We start from the raw sequence: 19,689 nt of genomic DNA on the forward strand, positions 1-19,689 counted from the left end.
CTTTAAGAATATAATCATTGTTTTATAATCTAATTGGGCAAAACAATAAAGATGTTCTTATTTTGAACAAAATTAATAGTATGCTCTAGTGACTTACGGGATATAGGAGTATATGCTATAAAATCCTATGAATACTGCCTTCACTCATAAACCGGCAGGTTTATACTTTTTCTTGCCAACAAATTTATCCTAATTGAACATTATTTTTATTTTTTTTAAATTGATATATAATAGTTATACATATTTTTAGGAAATTGAACATTTTAGAAGATTAAACTTCATATTACCTTTTATTTTTCTGTAGCTGATCCTGTTTCATGTATAACCTTTTCAGTTGGTAGAGTGTGAAGTGTTGGAGTAATTTATGAAAGGAGTGGAAGGAAAGAGTAGTTTGTTGTGAAATTCTAGGGTGTGTTTGTCAATATACATGTTTCAAATGCCTGATAGGTACCACAGTCACGTATGTCTGCATATATAACTTTACCATTCTTGTAGGTACACAAGACATTTTATGTTTCTAACAAGAAGAGTAAAAATGAAAACTAATAGGGAAATTCCATTAGACTGAGTTGTCTCACTCTTCTTGAATGTGGTGTGATGATTGTTATTTTAAATCCTATGTGATAGAATTTAATTAAACTAACTTTTGGAATTTCCTTCCAAAAGGTATCACTGGAAGAAAAAAATGCAACTATTATTTATGACCCTAAGCTACAGACTCCAAAGACCCTACAGGAAGCTATTGATGACATGGGCTTTGATGCTGTTCTCCATAATCCTGACCCTCTCCCTGTTTTAACTGACACCTTGTTTCTGACTGTTACGGCTTCACTGACTTTGCCATGGGACCATATCCAAAGCACATTGCTCAAGACCAAGGGTGTGACAGACATTAAAATTTACCCTCAGAAAAGAACTGTAGCAGTAACAATAATCCCTTCTATAGTGAATGCCAATCAGATAAAAGAGCTGGTTCCAGAACTCCGTTTAGATACCGGGACACTGGAGAAAAAGTCAGGAGCTTGCGAAGATCATAGTATGGCTCAAGCTGGTGAAGTCGTGCTGAAGATGAAAGTGGAAGGGATGACCTGCCATTCATGTACTAGCACCATTGAAGGAAAAATTGGGAAACTGCAAGGTGTTCAGCGAATTAAAGGTAATGTGTCTGGTGTTGATTGTTTTGTAAGGCTTAGGTGTCTGTTTTGGTCTTTTAACTTTTTGTTTTCTTCTTAAGCATGAGTTTTGAATCCATGAGACTAGAGTGCTTGCTGTATCGTTGAGGTACAGCATATTTCCAGGATTAAAAGTTAATGATTATAATTAAAGGTTACATAAACCTTGAACTGAAGAAAAGGCAGCTGAGTTGGCAATTCATGGAATTCAGGGTTCTTAACACAGCATGACTAGGGTACTCTTTACCTCTAATATATTTTACTCAGGCATGGAGGAACTTGGAGACCATAGCTACAGTGGTCATATCTCTTACTTGTTTCTAGTCTATGCCAATAACATTTTCTGAAAAGAAAAAAAAAATTAAGAAAAGATGATGACAAGAATGAGAGAGAAACAATTATTTGTGGTTATTGATTTAGAAAACAGAATGTTTTCTGAAGTAGCCCAGGAATAACTGAATTAATTATGTTTCTTTTTATTAACTAGTCTCCCTGGACAATCAAGAAGCTACTATTGTTTATCAACCTCATCTTATCTCAGTAGAGGAAATGAAAAAGCAGATTGAAGCTATGGGCTTTCCAGCATTTGTCAAAAAGCAGCCCAAGTACCTCAAATTGGGAGCTATTGATGTAGAACGTCTAAAGAACACGCCAGTTAAATCCTCAGAAGGGTCACAGCAAAGGAGTCCATCATATACCAGTGATTCAACAGCCACTTTCATCATTGATGGCATGCATTGTAAATCATGTGTGTCAAATATTGAAAGTACTTTATCTGCACTCCAATATGTAAGCAGCATAGTAGTTTCTTTAGAGAATAGGTCTGCCACTGTGAAGTATAATGCAAGCTCAGTCACTCCAGAATCCCTGAGAAAAGCAATAGAGGCTATATCACCGGGGCTATATAGAGTTAGTATTGCAAGTGAAGTTGAGAGTGCCTCAAACTCTCCCTCCAGCTCATCTCTTCAGAAGATTCCTTTGAATGTAGTTAGCCAGCCTCTGACACAAGAAACTGTGATAAACATTGATGGCATGACTTGCAATTCCTGTGTGCAGTCTATTGAGGGTGTCATATCAAAAAAGCCAGGTGTAAAATCCATACGAGTCTCCCTTGCAAATAGCAATGGGACTATTGAGTATGATCCTCTACTAACCTCTCCAGAAACCTTGAGAGGAGCAATAGAAGACATGGGATTTGATGCTACCTTGTCAGGTAATTATCATTTTTTTCTTTGATTACCCTAATGTTCTTTTACCTCCATTTTGCTGCTGCTTTTGGCATTTATCAATGAGAAATGATTCATAGGCGCTGTAATTCCACTTTTGCAAATAAGTCCTATGGAGGTAGCCAGCAGTATATACAAAGATGCGTAAGGATGTTTGTATAATTGCTTATGATATTTAAAAACTGGAAGCAATAACTCATGGTACAACAATGTATAACTCATGATGAAATGCTATGAAGTCATAAAACATTATGGTATTAAAGATAATTAATGCCACAGGAAGGTGTCTGAGATATTTTGTTAAATGAAAAAAAAGCTGAAAAGCTATATATACAATGTGATCAAAATTTTATAAAGAAATGTATCTGAATTTATGCCATGTATATATTGTTTATGTATATGAATAAGATTCCTGGTAGGACATGAACCAAAATTTTAACAGTGATTATCTTTGGGTGGTAGGATAAATGTGATTTTTGTTTCCATTGTGCTTTCCTGGTTTTATAAGTTGTTTTTACAATAAGAATGTATGTATGTAGCTATGTATTTATATAATGGGGGAAGCCAGTGCTCTTTTAAAAACAAAAGTAGTTGAAATAAATAATAGGATTTTAACTATAATTTTATATTTAGGCATTCAAATTAAACTGACTCCAGAGCTGTCCCAAAGTTTTCGTATTTCCTGACAGCTCTTACCTTTGAACTGAAACAAAAAATGTATATTCAATGGAATTTAATTATGTGAAATTGTTCTTTTGAACCAGAATTGAACCTGGCCTTGAATTAAACTGGAAAATGCCCAAATGAATTTTTTTGCTTGAAATAACAATTGAAACGTTTTACAACCAATTTCTAGACAATATAATTAATCTTTGCTATCCTGATTAGAATGAAAGATATCAAATGGTAGTATTCCCTTTTTAGGCTCACTAAATCTGAGTAAAAAATTTTACTAAACACATGTCTAAATTGTTATGGTAGATTAATGTCAGTGAGAGAGGACTCAGAGACATACCATTATTAATTTTTAGTTCTTAATTTTTCTATTGATGACAAATGGTAGAAATTATAGAATTCTCACTTTTTAAAATTGACACATAGTTCACATACCATAAAATTTGCCTGTTTAAGGTACGCAACCCAGTGGTTGTTAGTATACTTACAGCGTTTTCCAGCCATCATCACTATATAATTTTAGAACTTTTTATCACTCCCAAAAGAAATCACATATCCATTAGCAGTCATTGCCCATTTCTCCTTCCCCTCCCCAAGCTCCTGATAACAACTGTTCTACTTTCTGTATCTGAATTTGACTATTCTAGGTACCTCATTTAAGTGGAATCATACAACATTTGTCCTTTTGTGCCTGGATTCTTTTATTTAGCATAATGTTTTCAAGGTCCATCCATGTTGTAGTATGTATTAGAACATCGTTCCTTTTTATTGCTGAATATTATTCCATTGTATGGATATATCACATTTTTGTTTCTTCATTCACCAGTTGATGGGAATTTGGATTGTCTCCACTCTCTTGCCTATTATGTATAATACTGCTATGAACAATTTGAGTTCAAATTTTTGTATCAACATATGTTTTTATTTCTCCTGGGTATATATCTAGGAGTGGAATTGCTGGGTCCTGTGGCAACTAAACTTTTTGAGGGACTGCCAGACTGTTTTTCAAAGTAGCTGTTCCATTTTACATTACCATCTCAAGTTCTCACTCTAATGTAGAAAATCTCAATTTTTTGAGATTTTTAAATTAGAATCTGGCCTGGTACGGTAGCTCACACCTGTAATCCTAGCACTTTTGGAGGCTGAGGCAGGCAGACCACTTGAGCCCAGAAGTTCGAGACCAGCCTGGGTAACATGATGAAACCCCGTCCCTACAAAAAATACAAAACATCAGCTGGGCATGCTGACACAACACCTGTAGTCCCAGCTACTCAGGAGGCTAAGGTGGGAGGATTGCTTAAGCCTGGAAGTCAAAGCTGCAGTGAGCTGTGATCGTGTCACTGTACTCCAGCCTGGGTGACAGAACAAGACCCTGTCTTTAAAAAAAATAGATTTTAGATTAGAATCTAATCTAAAAAATTAGATTCTTTTTTTTTTTTTTTTTTTGAGACGGAATCTTGTTCTGTCACCTAGGCTAGAGTGCAGTGGCATGATCTCAGCTCACTGCAACCTCTGCCTCCCAGGTTCAGACAATTCTCCTGCCTCGGCCTCCTGAGTAGCTGGGATTACAGGCGCCTGACACCACGCCTGGCTAATTTTTGTATTTTTAGTAGAGATGGGGGTTTCACCATTTTGGTCAGGCTGGTCTCGAACTCCTGACCTCGTGATCCACTGGCCTCTGCTTCCCAAAGTGTTGGGATTACAGGCGTGAGCCACCATGCCTGGCCTTTAGATTCTTTTGCTCTAAAAAAGAGATACATAGTTCTGTATTAGAAAATTCATACAGAACACTGAAATGTTAAAGAGACTAGCACCAAAAGTCTGAACAAAGTATAGGAAATCCATAATTGCGAAAGGAAATAATTATGAAACCAGAAGAAAAATTTAAGTTGGAAATAAGTGCAGTCAGGGAGCCATAAAAATGACTAAAATTGGTTTCAGCAAAATTTCATTTTACCTATCACCACTTAATTTTTTTTTTTTCTTTTTGAGACGGAGTCTTGCTCTGTCACCCAGGCTGAAGGCAAAGGTGTGATCTCGCCTCACTGCAACCTCTGCACCCCGGGTTCAAGCGATTCTCCTGCCTCAGCCTCCTGAGTAGCTGGGATTACAGGTGCGCGCCACCATGCCCAGCTAAGTTTTTTGTATTTTTAGTAGAGACAGGGTTTCACCACGTTGGTCAGGCTGGTCTCGAACTCCTGACCTCAGGTGATCTGCCCGCCTCGGCCTCCCAGAGTGCTGGGATTACAGGCGTGAGCCACTGCACCTGGCCCACTTACATTTTTTTAAATTTTTGAAAATGACAGTGTTTGAAATTATATTGACTCACAATTCATTACTTCATAATGTTGGATTATTTCTCAGAGCTTGTATTAAATTAAAATACTTTGATATGCATAATGGATTATGTTGTCAATAATGAGCAACACATAAATTAGTTATATCAGTATCACCAAAACAAGTTACTTACATTATAATATTCCTATGCCTCTTACATATAGGAACATAATTATAATCATCTTATATCACATATGGTATAAAACTGAAATATTTTTCATGTTCAAATGTGGTATCCGTAATTACGGTAAGCAAAGGCATCATAAACTTTCAGATTGGATTCAAAAACAGAATTTTTTCTATTCACTTGGGTTTATATTTTTGCAACTTACAGTTTTGCAAGTGTGGTTCACAGACCAGCAGCACCTAGGACCTTGTTAGAAATCAGACTCTGGCCCTCTGCAGACCCAGTAAATCAAATTCTACATTTTAATTTTAATGAGCTCTCCAGGTAATCCATTTGCACATTAAAGTTTGAGAACACTGATCTACATAATGTGATGCATTGACCTTTAAATTTCTAAATTAAATCTATATTAACTGTTTACATAAACAAGTCCAGAAATTTGATTGGAGGCAATAATATCAGTCATAACAACATTTTGATCAACGATGGACCACATAGATGATGGTGGTCCAGTAAGATTATAATGGAGCATATATAGAAACCTCATATAAGGCATTTGATATTGGCATAGCAGATCAAGTAGGAGAAATGATTGATATTCATTAATGGTGCTAGGACATTTGGTGTTCTATCTGAAAAAATATATATAAATACAAATATAAAGAGCATCTAGTTTTGTGTAAGTACACTCTATGATGTTCACACAATGATGAAATTGCCTAAAGCATTTTTTCAGAACATATTCCCATCGTTTAAGTGACTCATGACTGTATAATATTAAATATTATAATTTAAAATAGCTAGCATTTTTTTAGGAGAAAAGGCATATAAATTTATTTGATCATAGTTTTACATGACATGGGAGCCTTCAGAATGAAGACCCAAAGATACAGGAGAAACTGCCCATTTTTGTGCTTAGATTTAACACAATATGGATAGCTAAAATAGCTAGCATTGTATTATTATTATTATTATTTGAGACAGAGTTGCACTCTGTCACCCAGGCTGGAGTGCAATGGAGCGATCTCGGCTCACTGTAACCTCTGCCTCCCGGGTTCAAGCAAATCTCCTGCATCAGCCTCCCGAGTTGCTAGGATTACAGGCACATGCCACCATGCCCGGCTAATTTTTGTATTTTTAGTAGAGACGGGGTTTCGCCATGTTGGCCAGGCTAGTCTTGAACTCCTGACCTCAGGTGATCCACCTGCCTCAGCCTTCCAAAATGCTAGGATTACAGGTGTAAGCCACTGCGCCCAGCCAAAAAAGCTAGCATTTTATGAGGGTTTATATAACAAATGTGAACAGAGTAAAAGCAACTTTTCAATTACCTTAGGTGATCAAACTAGTAAATGGAATTCAAGAGTACTTGATCAGTCTCTGGCACCATGTATAGCATCTACCTAGTCCTTAGGAACTATGACTGCAGCAAGTTCGGTAACTTGTTTTTTTTTTTGAGACACAATCTCGCTCTGTTGCCCAGGCCGGAGTGCAGTGGCACGATCACAGCTCACTGCAGCTTTGATTTCCGGGGCTTAAGCTATCTTCCCACCTCAGCCTCCTGAGTAGCTGGGACTATAGGCATGTACTACCACACCCGGCTAATTTTTTTCTATTTTTTGTAGAGATGGAGTCTCACTTTGTTGCCTAGGCTAGTCTCAAACTCCTGGGCTCAAGCAGTCCACCCACCTTGGCCTCCCAAAGTGCTGGGATTACATGTTTGAGCCACCGTGCCTGGCCTCAGTAACTTTTAACAGTGTCTTTTACCTCAACCTACTATTGTTAAGGGCCCCGGGAATCAATTATTCAACAAATGATTATCGGGAGCCAGTTATATGCCCTGCATCTGTTAGGGCTTATAACATACATACTAATGGCCATGATGGGTAGGTAAAAAACCTTGGCATAGTGAATGTCACCATAAAAGATTGATAGAGCTTAACTACAGTGACCCATATTATCGGGACATGAAGTGACTGCATTCTGTGATTCTGCTAGAGATTAGAGTTTAAGATTTCACCAGAATTGTAACTACCCATTTTTTAAGTGTAAGTGTCAGTGCTGATCCAGGTCTCACAGCCTACCTCTGCGACTCATTCTCAGGCAGAAGGATTGGCACATTTTGCCTTTGTATCATACTAGTCCTAGGTGAGCTATAAATCTTAAAAGAGGTAGTGAGAAGCCAGATGCAGTGGCTTACGCCTGTAATCCCACGACTTTGGGAGGCCGAGGCAGGTGGATCACCTGAGGTCAGGAGTTCGAGACCAGCCTGGCCAACATGGTGAAACCCCGTCTCTACTAAAAATACAAAAATTAGCCGGGCATGGTGGTGGGCGCCTGTAATCCCAGCTACTCGGAAAGCTGAGGCAGGAGAAACGCTTGAACCTGGGAGGCGAAGGTTGCAGTGAGCTGAGATTGCGCCATTGCACTGCAGCTGGGTGACAAGAGCGAGACGCCATCTCAAAAAAAAAAAAAAAAGGTAGAGAGAAAAATGGGAGATGCCTTTTATCCTGACTATCTGTATTATCATTTCCTTAAAGTAAAAAGGCATAATATATGAACTAATCACTAACCAATTAAAGCAATCTAAATACTTGATTAAATTCCTTCCTTTTTGTGACTTTTTATTTTTGTTTGTTTGTTTGTTTTGCAAAGGAGTCTTGCTCTGTCGCCCAGGCTGGAGTGCAGTGGCACAATCTTGGCTCACTGCAACCTCCACCTCCTGGGTTCAAGCGATTCTCCTGTCTCAGCCTCCCAAGTAGCTGGGATAACAGGCTCACGCCACCATGCCCAGCTAATTTTTGTATTTTTTTAGTAGAGACGGGGTTTCACCATGTTGGCCAGGCTGGTCTCGATCTCCTGACCTTGTGATCCACCCGCCTCGGCCTCCCCAAGTGCTGGGATTACAGGCGTGAGCCACCACGCCCGGCCGTGACTTTTATTTTTAACTAATTTCAAGCTTACAAAAAAACTGCAAGAAATAGTAGATAATTCCTGTTTACCAATTTCATGCAGGTTCCACAGTTAATATTTTACATCATTTAGCATTCTCTCTAATAGATAGATATACATTTACATATATATATACACACACACATACATACATTTTTTTCTGAGCTATTTGAGAGTAAGCTGCAGACATGATGTTTATGATTATTTTAAAGCCATTTTTAGATTATTTATATATTCACATTACGCCAGAGGCTGAACTTCACATCAGTTTTGAGTATCAGATTGGAAATTCTTTCTTGAAATATTTGGAATTGTTTGTAATTGTTGCCTCAAGTGCAGGAAAATCAACTTTCCTTTGAATTTACTTAAAAGTTTAAGTAGTGTTGTTACAGCCTGTAGAAAAATTAAAATTAAAATTAAAAAATTAAAATTCATTGTAACCTTTTAACACCCTTACTGTCTCTGTGGAGGATGAAGAAGGCTTTGCTCTTTTGCTTGCCACACTCACAGAGCTAAAGGATACAATTTTATGGATCTTTGTTTAGAGGTCATGCTAAGGTAGCTAAAAGGGGTAGACTACCTCTTATGACTTATTTTAATATAATACTTTACTTCCAGAGTGTGAAAATTGCAGATGGTATTCTAGGTTACCTCTGGTACCTAAAATAACGAAATTGCTCTGGAACAACAGGTAAAGTGATGAACAGAAAAAACTTTTTTTCATTGTCCAAGTTCATAATTAAGTCTCAATAGTAATTATGAGAGAATGAAGGAACCTTCTGGTTGGATTAAAATGATGGTTTTATTCAAAACCAAAGCGATTTTTTTTTGGCTACTGAGCCTCCTTTTTGTTTTTCTTTGGTTTTTAAAAAAGCATAACAGCAAGTACTATTTGGTAAATTTCACAGTCTGTGTTCTAAATAATATTCTCACAATCTGAATCAGTATCTTTCTGAAGTGATTCAATTAAGACCAGAGACGGGCTAATTAAGGGACACTTTACTATTCAAGGTGTCCTTTGCTGGAATCATCCAAAATCCAAACCTCAGTGGCATGCAGTGTTCACATGTGACAGACTTGTACACGTACCCCCTGAATCTAAAATAAAAGTTGAAATTATTTTTTTAAAATGTCCTTTGCTATACTCAGACCTAGGCTGGCAGCACTGCCGTCAACTCAGAGCTTGGTGGAAATGCAGAATCTCAGACCCCACCTTAGATGTATTGAGTCAGAACCTGCATTCCAACAAGCTCCCCCAGGTGATTGTATATGCATTCAGATTTAAGAGGCATTAATATACTTATTTGAGAAGTCTACATTATTCTGTAGGGAAATGGTCAGGTTTTTGTTAAAGTTTCTTCCAAACATGCTCATCTTCAACATCCTGAAAACCAACTCTTCTGTGCAGGGGTTCCTTTGTGTGCCAGCTAAATAGACATGAGCTGGTATTTTGTCCAAGCACAAGAATGAACAAATTAGATAGGCTAGTGGAAATTTGCTCTTTTCTTCCTTTTCTCTACAGGGGAGGAGAAAATCTTTGGCTTTTTTTTTTTCAGGTGCAGGGATGTGTTAGAATAATTTCTCCTTTCTTGGGAGGTAACTAATACTGCAGTGGATAAACTATAACAGAATAGCAGAATTTCAGAGATTTCAGGGGAGCTTCTGGGATGATATGAGCTTCCCCAGTCCATAAAGATTCTCTGAATACTCCATTGTGCAAAATAGACTTTTTGCTGACTTATTCCTTGCCTCTTCTTCCACTGTCCACAGACATATTAAAATTTAAAAATATTATATATGTATGTTAAAAATTCAAACAATATAGAAGTATAGATAGAGGAAATTTATTCATCTGTCTTTCTATTCCTGCCTTAACCCTATTCCCCAGAAGTAGCCACTGTTAATAGTTTGGTATGTAACCCCTCCAGCTTTCTTATGCATGTTCTCATCTATGCATACACTAAAATTAAAAAAAATATCAGCACACTGCAATGCTGTTTTGCAAATTGCTTTTTGTTCCACTTAATATACTGTGAATTGCTTTGATGCCAGTATGCCAATCATCAACATGATGGTAAAATTTCATTATAAAAATAAGAACTATCCATTAACAAACTACTCTCTCTCTGAGATTGGGAGTAGAGATAATGGCTAGAAGAAAAAAAGTTTTGTTTATTCAGGGAGCTCAGATTTTCCTGGGAATTGGGATGGGAAGTTTTGAAATTGGAAGTCACTGCAGAGGAAAGTGTAGAGATAACTTAATGCTAACGGATAGTAGGAACTTGCTCATTTTAAAGGAATAGATTGTCAGTGCCTGGAGGTTTGGATTGTGATGCGAGGCAAGGATGCAGTTGAATGATCAATACTGCAAATGAAAAGAATCTTTCCCTTTCCACCAGACACGAATGAGCCATTGGTAGTAATAGCTCAGCCTTCATCGGAAATGCCGCTTTTGACTTCAACTAATGAATTTTATACTAAAGGGATGACACCAGTTCAAGACAAGGAGGAAGGAAAGACTTCATCTAAGTGTTACATACAGGTCACTGGCATGACTTGCGCTTCCTGTGTAGCAAACATTGAACGGAATTTAAGGCGGGAAGAAGGTGAGACACTCTTGAAGCTTGTTATTTTATGTGCTAGTTTGGGAACTCCATCTTTTTTGTTCTCTTACATGTTTTGTAACTATGTTTATGATTCTTGGTAAGGCCTCATAAAGATTTTCAGTAATGTGTGGGACAACCCTGATGTCCTGGAAGCCTTAGTGTTTTGTTGCCTTAGATAAAGTTCCTCTCTTGTTTACCTCATGATCACATTTGTATATCTATGAAATTCGTTTAAAAATAGCAGAAAGAAATACAAGAGATTGCTATTTTTTGTAGATCAATCATGGTTGTGTGGGATTTTAAGGAACATAATTTTTTTTTTTTTTTTTGAGACTGAGTCTTGCTCTGTCGCCCAGGCTGGAGTGGAGTGGCGCGATCTCGGCTCACTGCAACCTCTGCCTCCTGGGTTGAAGCGTTCCTTCTGCCTCAGCCTCCCGAGTAGATGGGACTACAGGCACGCACCACCATTCCCAGCTAATTTTTGTATTTATAGTAGAGATGGGGTTTCACCATGTTGGCCAGGCTGATCTCAAACTCCTGGCCTCAGGTGATCCACCCACCTCGGCCTCCCAAAGTGCCGGGATTACAGGCGTGAGCCATCACACACGGCGCATAAATTTTCTTCTAAAGCTATGCCTAAAACTGACAACTAGAATATTTAAGAATTTCATTATTACTATACCCAGACCAAGCACCAGACCAAAAACAAGTTTGTTTAGAATTATATTGTTCTCTTTGCTTGTGGTAAAAATGTTCACAAGTTACTTAATGTTGTATACAAGTGTTAATTTTAGGTTACAAAATCTTAGAAAATGTATACCACAGTTTTTTAAATTCAGTCACACTCAGATGTTTTAGCTTATTAATTTGCACTCATATTTATAGACTTCCCAGTATAGTACAGTAGATTTGTTAACCATAAAGATATGTGATGATGGCCAGGCACGGTGACTCACACCTGTAATCCCAGCACTTTGGGAGGCCGAGGTGGGCGGATCGCCTGAGGTCAGGAGTTCAAGACCAGCCTGGCCAACATGGTGAAACCCCATCTCTACTAAAAATACAAAAATTAGCTGGCTGTAGTGGCGCACGCCTGGAGTCCCAGCTACTTGGGAGGCTGAGGCAGGAGAATCGCTTGAACCTGAGAGGCGGAGGTTGCAGTGAGCTGAGATCGTGCCAGCCACTGCACTCCAGCCTGTGCAAAAGGGCAAGATTCCATCTCAAAAAGCAAAAAAAAAAAAGATACGTGATGAGGTTTCATGAGATCAAAGTCATAGATTTGGTACTTTGGCTGCCCTAGCCCTAGGTGTCTTAATGATACATATGGTTAGTCACAGAGCTAAATAAAGAAGTATGGACTAGTATAAGCTTATCTCCACCATTGAGAAAATTACTCAAAATGTATGTAGTAATCACCTCACCTCATATATTAAGGGCAGAACATTATTATGACAAAATGTATGGTATACGGAGTCATCTTCAGTTCAATATTACCTTGTCTGCATTCTATGATTTCTGCTTCAGTTTAGCCTCCATTATGTCTAACTGGAATGCACTCAAGGCTAAAGCTTCTATTATTCTTTTTTAGATTAATTTAAAAAGAAAAGGAGGGAGGTTGCCAAGCAAATGAAAACGAAAAGAAGCATTCAAGATTTCTATTTAATTTAAGAACCAACTATTTTGGGGCAATTCAGAAATAGCCTTCTTCATGAGACAAGCAATGCCTATGCCAGTTAAAATTTTTTTAAGTCTGTTAAGCTGATTCTTCCAATTACTTCCATATTATCCCCTTTACAACCTCTTAGCCCAGTTAGAAATAACTTTAGCCTAGCTGGAGTCACTACATTCATTTTTTTTTTTTTAACTAAGTAGCATTGGTCTTCTCTCAATTTAGTCTGTAATATACATATATATATTTATATATTTTATAATATATGTTATATATAAATATATAAATGTATATTAATATAATATATAAATGTATATGTAATTTATATTTTGAGACAAGTCTCACTCTGTTGCCCAGGCCGGAGTGCAGTAGGACCATCTCGGCTCAGTGCAACATCTACCTCCTGGGTTCAAGCGATTTTCCTGCTTTAGCCTCCCTAGTAGCTGGGACTACAGGTGTGTGCCACCATGTCTGGCTAATTTTTTTATTTTTATTTTTATTTATTTATTTATTTTGAGACGGAGTCTCGCTCTGTCACCCAGGCTGGAGTGCAGTGGCGCAGTCTCGGCTCACTGCAAGCTCCGGCTCACTGCAAGCTCCGCCTCCTGAGTTCACACCATTCTCCTGCCTCAGCCTCTCCAAGTAGCTGGGACTACAGGCGCCCGCCACCACGCCCGGTTAATTTTTTGTATTTTTAGTAGAGACGGGGTTTCATCATGGTCTCGATCTCCTGACCTCATGATACGCCCGCCTCGGCCTCCCAAAGTGCTGGGATTACAAGCGTGAACCACCGCGCCTGGCCAATTTTTGTATTTTTAGTAGAGACAGAGTTTCACCATGTTGGCCAGGCTGGTCTTGAACTCCTGACCTCAAGTGATCCACCCACCTGGGCCTCCCAAAGTGCTAGGATTACAGGCATGAGCCACCACACCTGGCCCTGCATTATATTTTAAAAAAATGAATAGAGTTCTTATTATAGTTTGAAGAGTTTTTTTAAGTATCTGCAATTTACATAAGTATTGAACTTATGTTTTTGACATTTGAAAAATCAAATTTTCCCTTCTATTTCTGTTTGCCCATAGATTACATTCAGCTGAAGCAAAAAGATTTTTTCCTACTTTCTCTATACCTTTCCCATATTACTGACACTTTCCCATGAACTGATCACCTGAATTGTTTGATACCAACAAAGCCCAAAATGTAAGCACTTTATATAGAAAAATTAGATTATATTAGGTATTTTGTTTTCTTTTTTTCACTGTGTATACGCTTATCTATTTTTTAATTTTTAATTTTTGTGAGTATATAGTAGGTGTATATATTTATAGGGTACATGGGATGTTTTGATACAAATATGCAATGCATAATAATCACATCATGGAAAATGGGGTATCCATCTCTTCAAGTATTTATCCTTTGTGTTATAAACAATTCAATTATATTCTGTTACTTTTAAATGTACAATTAAATTATGATTGACTATAGTCACACTGTTGTGCTATCAAATACTAGGTCCTATTCATTCTTTTTCTTTGTACCCATTAACCATCCCCATTTCCCCTTACAACCCCCACTATCCTGTTTACTTATTTAAAGCTATTAAATTAATATTTAATCATTTTTTCTTTTTTATCAAACCTCAGACTTGACCTATGGACTATTGATCCCCATTCCCTGTCAGGTAGCCATCAAATGCCACAGATTCCTAGAAAGAGCTTCTATTTTTGCTATGTAGAATTAATTTTCTTCCTGGCAATGACAGCAATAGCTGGCCTAGAAAAGTGGAATGGTTGTTAAAAAAAAGGTTTGCACTAGTGAACAGCATGATTGCCATAAAATGAACTCCTTTTTTTGGTTAACAAGTTGCGTGGGACTTTTTTTCTGGGAATAAGAGCTTTTTAGATTACTGTGTGCCAGACACTAAAACCTGATAATTTAAATAAATGACTATTATTTGATAATATTATAATGTGTATGTTGGTATATTATTGGATTCTTTGCTATAATTATGATTTCATGAGTGCATGAGTTCTTTTCTCTATTTTTTTTTTTTTTTTGAGAAAGGATCCTACTCTGTCACAAATGGTGCATTGCAGTGGCATGAACACTGCTTACTGCAGCCTTGACCTCCCAGGCTCAAGTGATCTTCCCACCTCAGCTTCCTGAGTAGCTGAGACCACAGGCATGCACCACCATGCCCAGCTAATTTTTGTATTGTTTTTTGTAGAGACAGGGTTTTGCCATATTGCACAGGCTGGTGTCAAACTCCTGGACTCAAGCGATCTGCCCTCCTTGGCCTCCTGAAGTTCTGGGATTGCAGGCATGAGCTGTCATGCCCAGCCAAGTCCCTTTCTCTAGTACTCTGTCTTATTAATTTCTAAAAATGCTTTATATTTACAAGATACAGTCTCAAGCAATTGCAATTCATAGGCCTTATTTGGATCCAAGTCAAACAAGAAACTGTTAAACTAGTAAACAGTTATAAGACAATTGTAAAAATGTGAATACTGCCTGGATATTTGATGATATTGAAGAATTATTTTAGGTGTGAAAATGGTATTATGGTTTTTTACAAAGAGTCTGTATTTTTTAGAGATACATATTTAAATATTTACACATGAAATGATGTGATGTCTGGGACTTGCTTCAGCATAATCCAGGTAGAGAGCAGCGAGTGGAGGGTGTAGGAATGTATATGAAATAAGATTAGCCAAGTATTATGAAGCAAGGTGATAGGTACATCAAGTTTATTATGTTCTTATACACACACACACACACACACACACACACACACACATAATTGAAAATTTCCATAATAAAAAATTTAAGAAAAATCAGGCTATCTTTTGGAATAGTTCTAATTGTTTGGGGTCAAGACTGGTATAAAAGTTAAATAATAAATTTCTCCAGATTCAAATCCTTTCATACTTAGAGAAATCCTTTCATACTTGAGAATACTAAAAAGTAATTATAACATTACTCTTTTTAAAAAGAATGTTATCTGTATTGTTTTTCTTATCAACGCTCTTAGGAATATATTCTATACTTGTGGCCCTGATGGCTGGCAAGGCAGAAGTAAGGTATAATCCTGCTGTTATACAACCCCCAATGATAGCAGAGTTCATCCGAGAGCTTGGATTTGGAGCCACTGTGATAGAAAATGCTGATGAAGGAGATGGTGTTTTGGAACTTGTTGTAAGTAAGATTTTTTGTGTGATTAATAAAATTTCCAGAAAAAAAACTTGGTAAGGTTCAGAGAAGAGTTGTGAAGATAATTAAAGGTGGGGAAAATAAGATATGATGAAAATTAAGGAAACTGGAAAATGGATAAGGTATGATTTAATGGTACTCTTCAAGCATGGAATTTAAAAAGATAACTGTCATATCTCTATTAACCAAAAAAGAATTGGGTTTGAATGAATAAATGAAAATTAACTTTTAAAATATATTATGATTCCTATCTAGTAGCATGTAATTGAATACATTCCAGTACATTAAAGACTCAAATTTTATAAAGTCATAAAACCTGGTGTAAGGCATATTGATTTAAAGGGATCACTTTCTCCAACCCTGCAAATCAGCTGCTAGGATTCTTTCCTGTGGAAATGTGATCATATAGGGCTGGGCATGGTGGCTCACACCTGTAATCCCAGCACTTTGGGAGGCTGAGGCGGGTGGATTACTTGAGGTCAGGAGTTCGAGACCAGCCCAGCCAACATGGTGAAACCCCCTCTCTATGAAAAATACAAAAATTAGCCAGGTGTGATGGTGTGCTCCTGTAGTCCCAGCTACTTGGGAGGCTGAGGCATAAGAATCACTTAAACCCAGGCGGCGGAGGTTGCAGTGGGCTGAGATCACACCACTGCACTCCAGCCTGGGTGACAGAATGAGACTTTGTTTTTTTTAAAAAAGGAATATGAACATTCATAAGATTATATTTATTATATAATTTTAAGAGCAAAAATTTAGAACCAATCTATATTAAATGTCCTTTAATAGGGAATGTTTAAATAAATTATGTATAGACATATTATAGAATACAATATAGATGTTAAAAGAGTAAAATAGATCAATATTAACTGACAAGTAAAGATTTCCAGTATGTATTATTTACTTAAGCAAAACAAGTTGCAGTGTAATACTTATGGCATAATCTCATTTAGTAAAAAATGCAAAACTACATGTATGTGTACTTACATATGTATATAAACACCTAGAGAAAGGACTAGTGTATACACATGATTAACAGTGTTTATCTCAGGAAGAGAGTGGGATTGAGGGAGAAGATCAAAGAGAAACTTGCATCTTTTCAACATTGAAATTTTTACAGCTAGAATGTATTTAAATTTATTTGTATAATTTAAAAAATTAAAACAAAAAAATTAATCTTGTACCAAAATAAGTTTCAGTTTAAGCAAAAATTTGAATGTAGGCTGGGTGTGGTGGCTCATGCCTGTAATCTCAGCATTTTGGGAGGCCGAGGTGGGAGGATCACTTGAGCCCAGGAGTTCACGACCAGCCCAGGCAACAGGTGAAACCCCGCCTCTACAAAAAGTAAAAATTTAGGCCAGTCATGGTGACTCACGCCTGTAATCCCAGCACTTTGGGAGGCCAAGGTGGGTAGATCACCTGAGGTCAGGAGTTCAAGACCAGCCTGACCAACACGGTGAAACCCATCTCTACTAAAAATACAAAAATTAGCTGGGTGTGGTGGCTTGTGCCTGTAATGCCAGCTACTCGGGAGGCTGAGGCATGAGAATTGTTTGAACCTGGGAGGCAGAGGTTGCACTGAGCCAAGATTGCACCACTGCACTCCAGCCTGGGCGACACAGTGAGATTCCATCTCAAAAAATAAAAAAATAAATATAAAAATAAAAAATTTAAAAAGTAAATATTTAGCCAGGTGTGGTGGTGTGCATCTGTAGTCCCAGCTACTCGGGAGGCTGAGGTGGGAGGATTGCTTGAGCCTGGGAGGTTGAGGCTGCAGTGAGCTGTGTTCATGCCACTGCACTCCAGCCTAGGTGACAGAGTGAGACCTTGCCTGCCTCCCAAACTTGAATGTAAATAATGAAACCATGAAATTACTAGACGAAATATTTGGAACATTTTTTTCAATATTATGAAACTTTTACACATACAGAAAAGTCAGAAGAATTGTACAGTAGACACCTAGATACACCAGCTAGATTCTACAATTAATACTTTACTATATTTGCTGTATCATACATCAATCCATCAATTCATCACTGAAATAATTTTAGACTCACAAGGAAGTAAAAAAATAGTACAGAAAATTTCCATGTAGACTTCATCTAGCTTTTCCCAATGATAACATCTAATTCATTTATAAAACAATATTGGAGGCCGAGTGCAGTGGCTCATGCCTGTAATCCCAGCACTTTGGGAGGCCGAGGTGGGTGGATCACCTGAAATCAGGAGTTCAAGACCAGCCTGGCCAACATGGTGAAACCCCGTCTCTACTAAAAATACAAAAAATTAGCCGGGCGTGGTGGCACGCGCCTGTAATCTCAGATACTGGGGAAGCTGAGGCAGGAGAATCGCTTGAACCCGGGAGGCGGAGGTTGCAGTGAGCCAAGATCACGCCATTGCACTCCAACCTGGGCAACAGCAGTGAAACTCTGTCTCAAAAAAAAAGAAAAAAAAGAAAAAAAAAGAAAAAAACAATATTGGAGTAGGAAGCATTTTTCTAAAACATGATACAAAGCCAATAAAAGAAAAGATTAATGGATTGATGAATTCAGATACCTAAACATTTCTTCTTGGGAGGAAAACACCAAATGGAAAGTCAAAAGGCAATTAAAATAATTATAATTCATATCATAGATGAAGGTTAATTTTTTTCATATATGAATAACTTTTATACATCAATAAGACAAGCGTCAGCACCCCAAAATTTCTTTTCTGTGATAAAGGATATGAACTGACAGTTCACAGAAAAGCAAAAACAATAACTCTTAAACATGAAAAGATGTTCAACTTCATTTGTAATGAGTAAAGCAAATTAAAATGGCACTGAAATACCATTTTCACTTATTGGATTGGTAAAGTTAACAATTTTGTTAACACTGTGTTTCTGATCTCTCATGTATTGCTGGTGGAGTGTACATTGATACAAGCTGCCAACAGAGGAATTTGGCAATATCTGTCAAAGGTGAAATTGCACATAGCCTTTGCCTCAGAAGTTCCACTTGTAGGAATTTATCCAACAGACATGTTTGCATATGTATGAAATGGCGTGTATGCAAAGTTGTTCATTATAGTATTGTTTACAATAGCAAAATATGGGGAAAGACTAAATTTCAGTCATTAGGGACTAAATAAATTATGATACATTCATATCATGGGATACTGAGTAGCTATTAAAAACAATGAAAAAGAATGAGTAGGCTTTTATATGTTTTTAAGGATTAAAAAATAATAGCTTTTTTTAAATACCAGAAAACTCACCTTTTTAAAGTATACAGCCCAGTGGTTTTTAGTATATTCACAGACTTGTGCAACTATCACCACTATCTGATTTCAAAACATTTTCATCTCCATTAAAATAAAACTCATTAGTAGTCATTCTTTAGTCCTAATCTCTTACCTGTACTGGTTCTACTCTCTCTACCCTAGGCAACCACTAATCTACTTTGTATTTGTATAGATTTGCCTATTCTGGACATTTCATGTAAATGGAATAATATAATATGTGGTCCTTTGTAACTGGCTTCTTTTATTTACCATAGTGTATTCATGGTTGATCCATGTTGTAGCATGTATCATTACTGCATTCCTTTTTATTGCCAAATAATATTCCAATGTATGAATATACTATATTTTGTTGATTTAGTCATCAGTTGATGTATAATTGGGTTGTTTCCACTTTATGAATATTGCTGCTATTATAAATAATGCTGCTATGAAC

The 19,689-nt window shown here is 37.2% G+C and overlaps 1 protein-coding gene across 3 annotated transcripts in view; it reads left to right on the plus strand.

Annotated features, from left to right (window-relative positions):
- Positions 1–19,689, plus strand: part of ATP7A (ATPase copper transporting alpha) — a 135,891-nt gene that overhangs the window by 76,293 nt on the left and 39,909 nt on the right. For all 3 annotated transcript variants that reach the window (XM_030807384.1, XM_030807382.1, XM_030807383.1), the window contains 4 exons: positions 667–1,156; positions 1,660–2,385; positions 10,886–11,092; positions 15,793–15,956. In XM_030807384.1, the coding sequence (XP_030663244.1) occupies positions 667–1,156; positions 1,660–2,385; positions 10,886–11,092; positions 15,793–15,956 (1,587 nt within the window). The remainder of the gene's footprint in view (positions 1–666; positions 1,157–1,659; positions 2,386–10,885; positions 11,093–15,792; positions 15,957–19,689) is intronic.

The sequence above is a fragment of the Nomascus leucogenys genome, chromosome X (assembly GCF_006542625.1).
Source record: "Nomascus leucogenys isolate Asia chromosome X, Asia_NLE_v1, whole genome shotgun sequence".
Lineage (NCBI taxonomy): Eukaryota > Metazoa > Chordata > Mammalia > Primates > Hylobatidae > Nomascus > Nomascus leucogenys.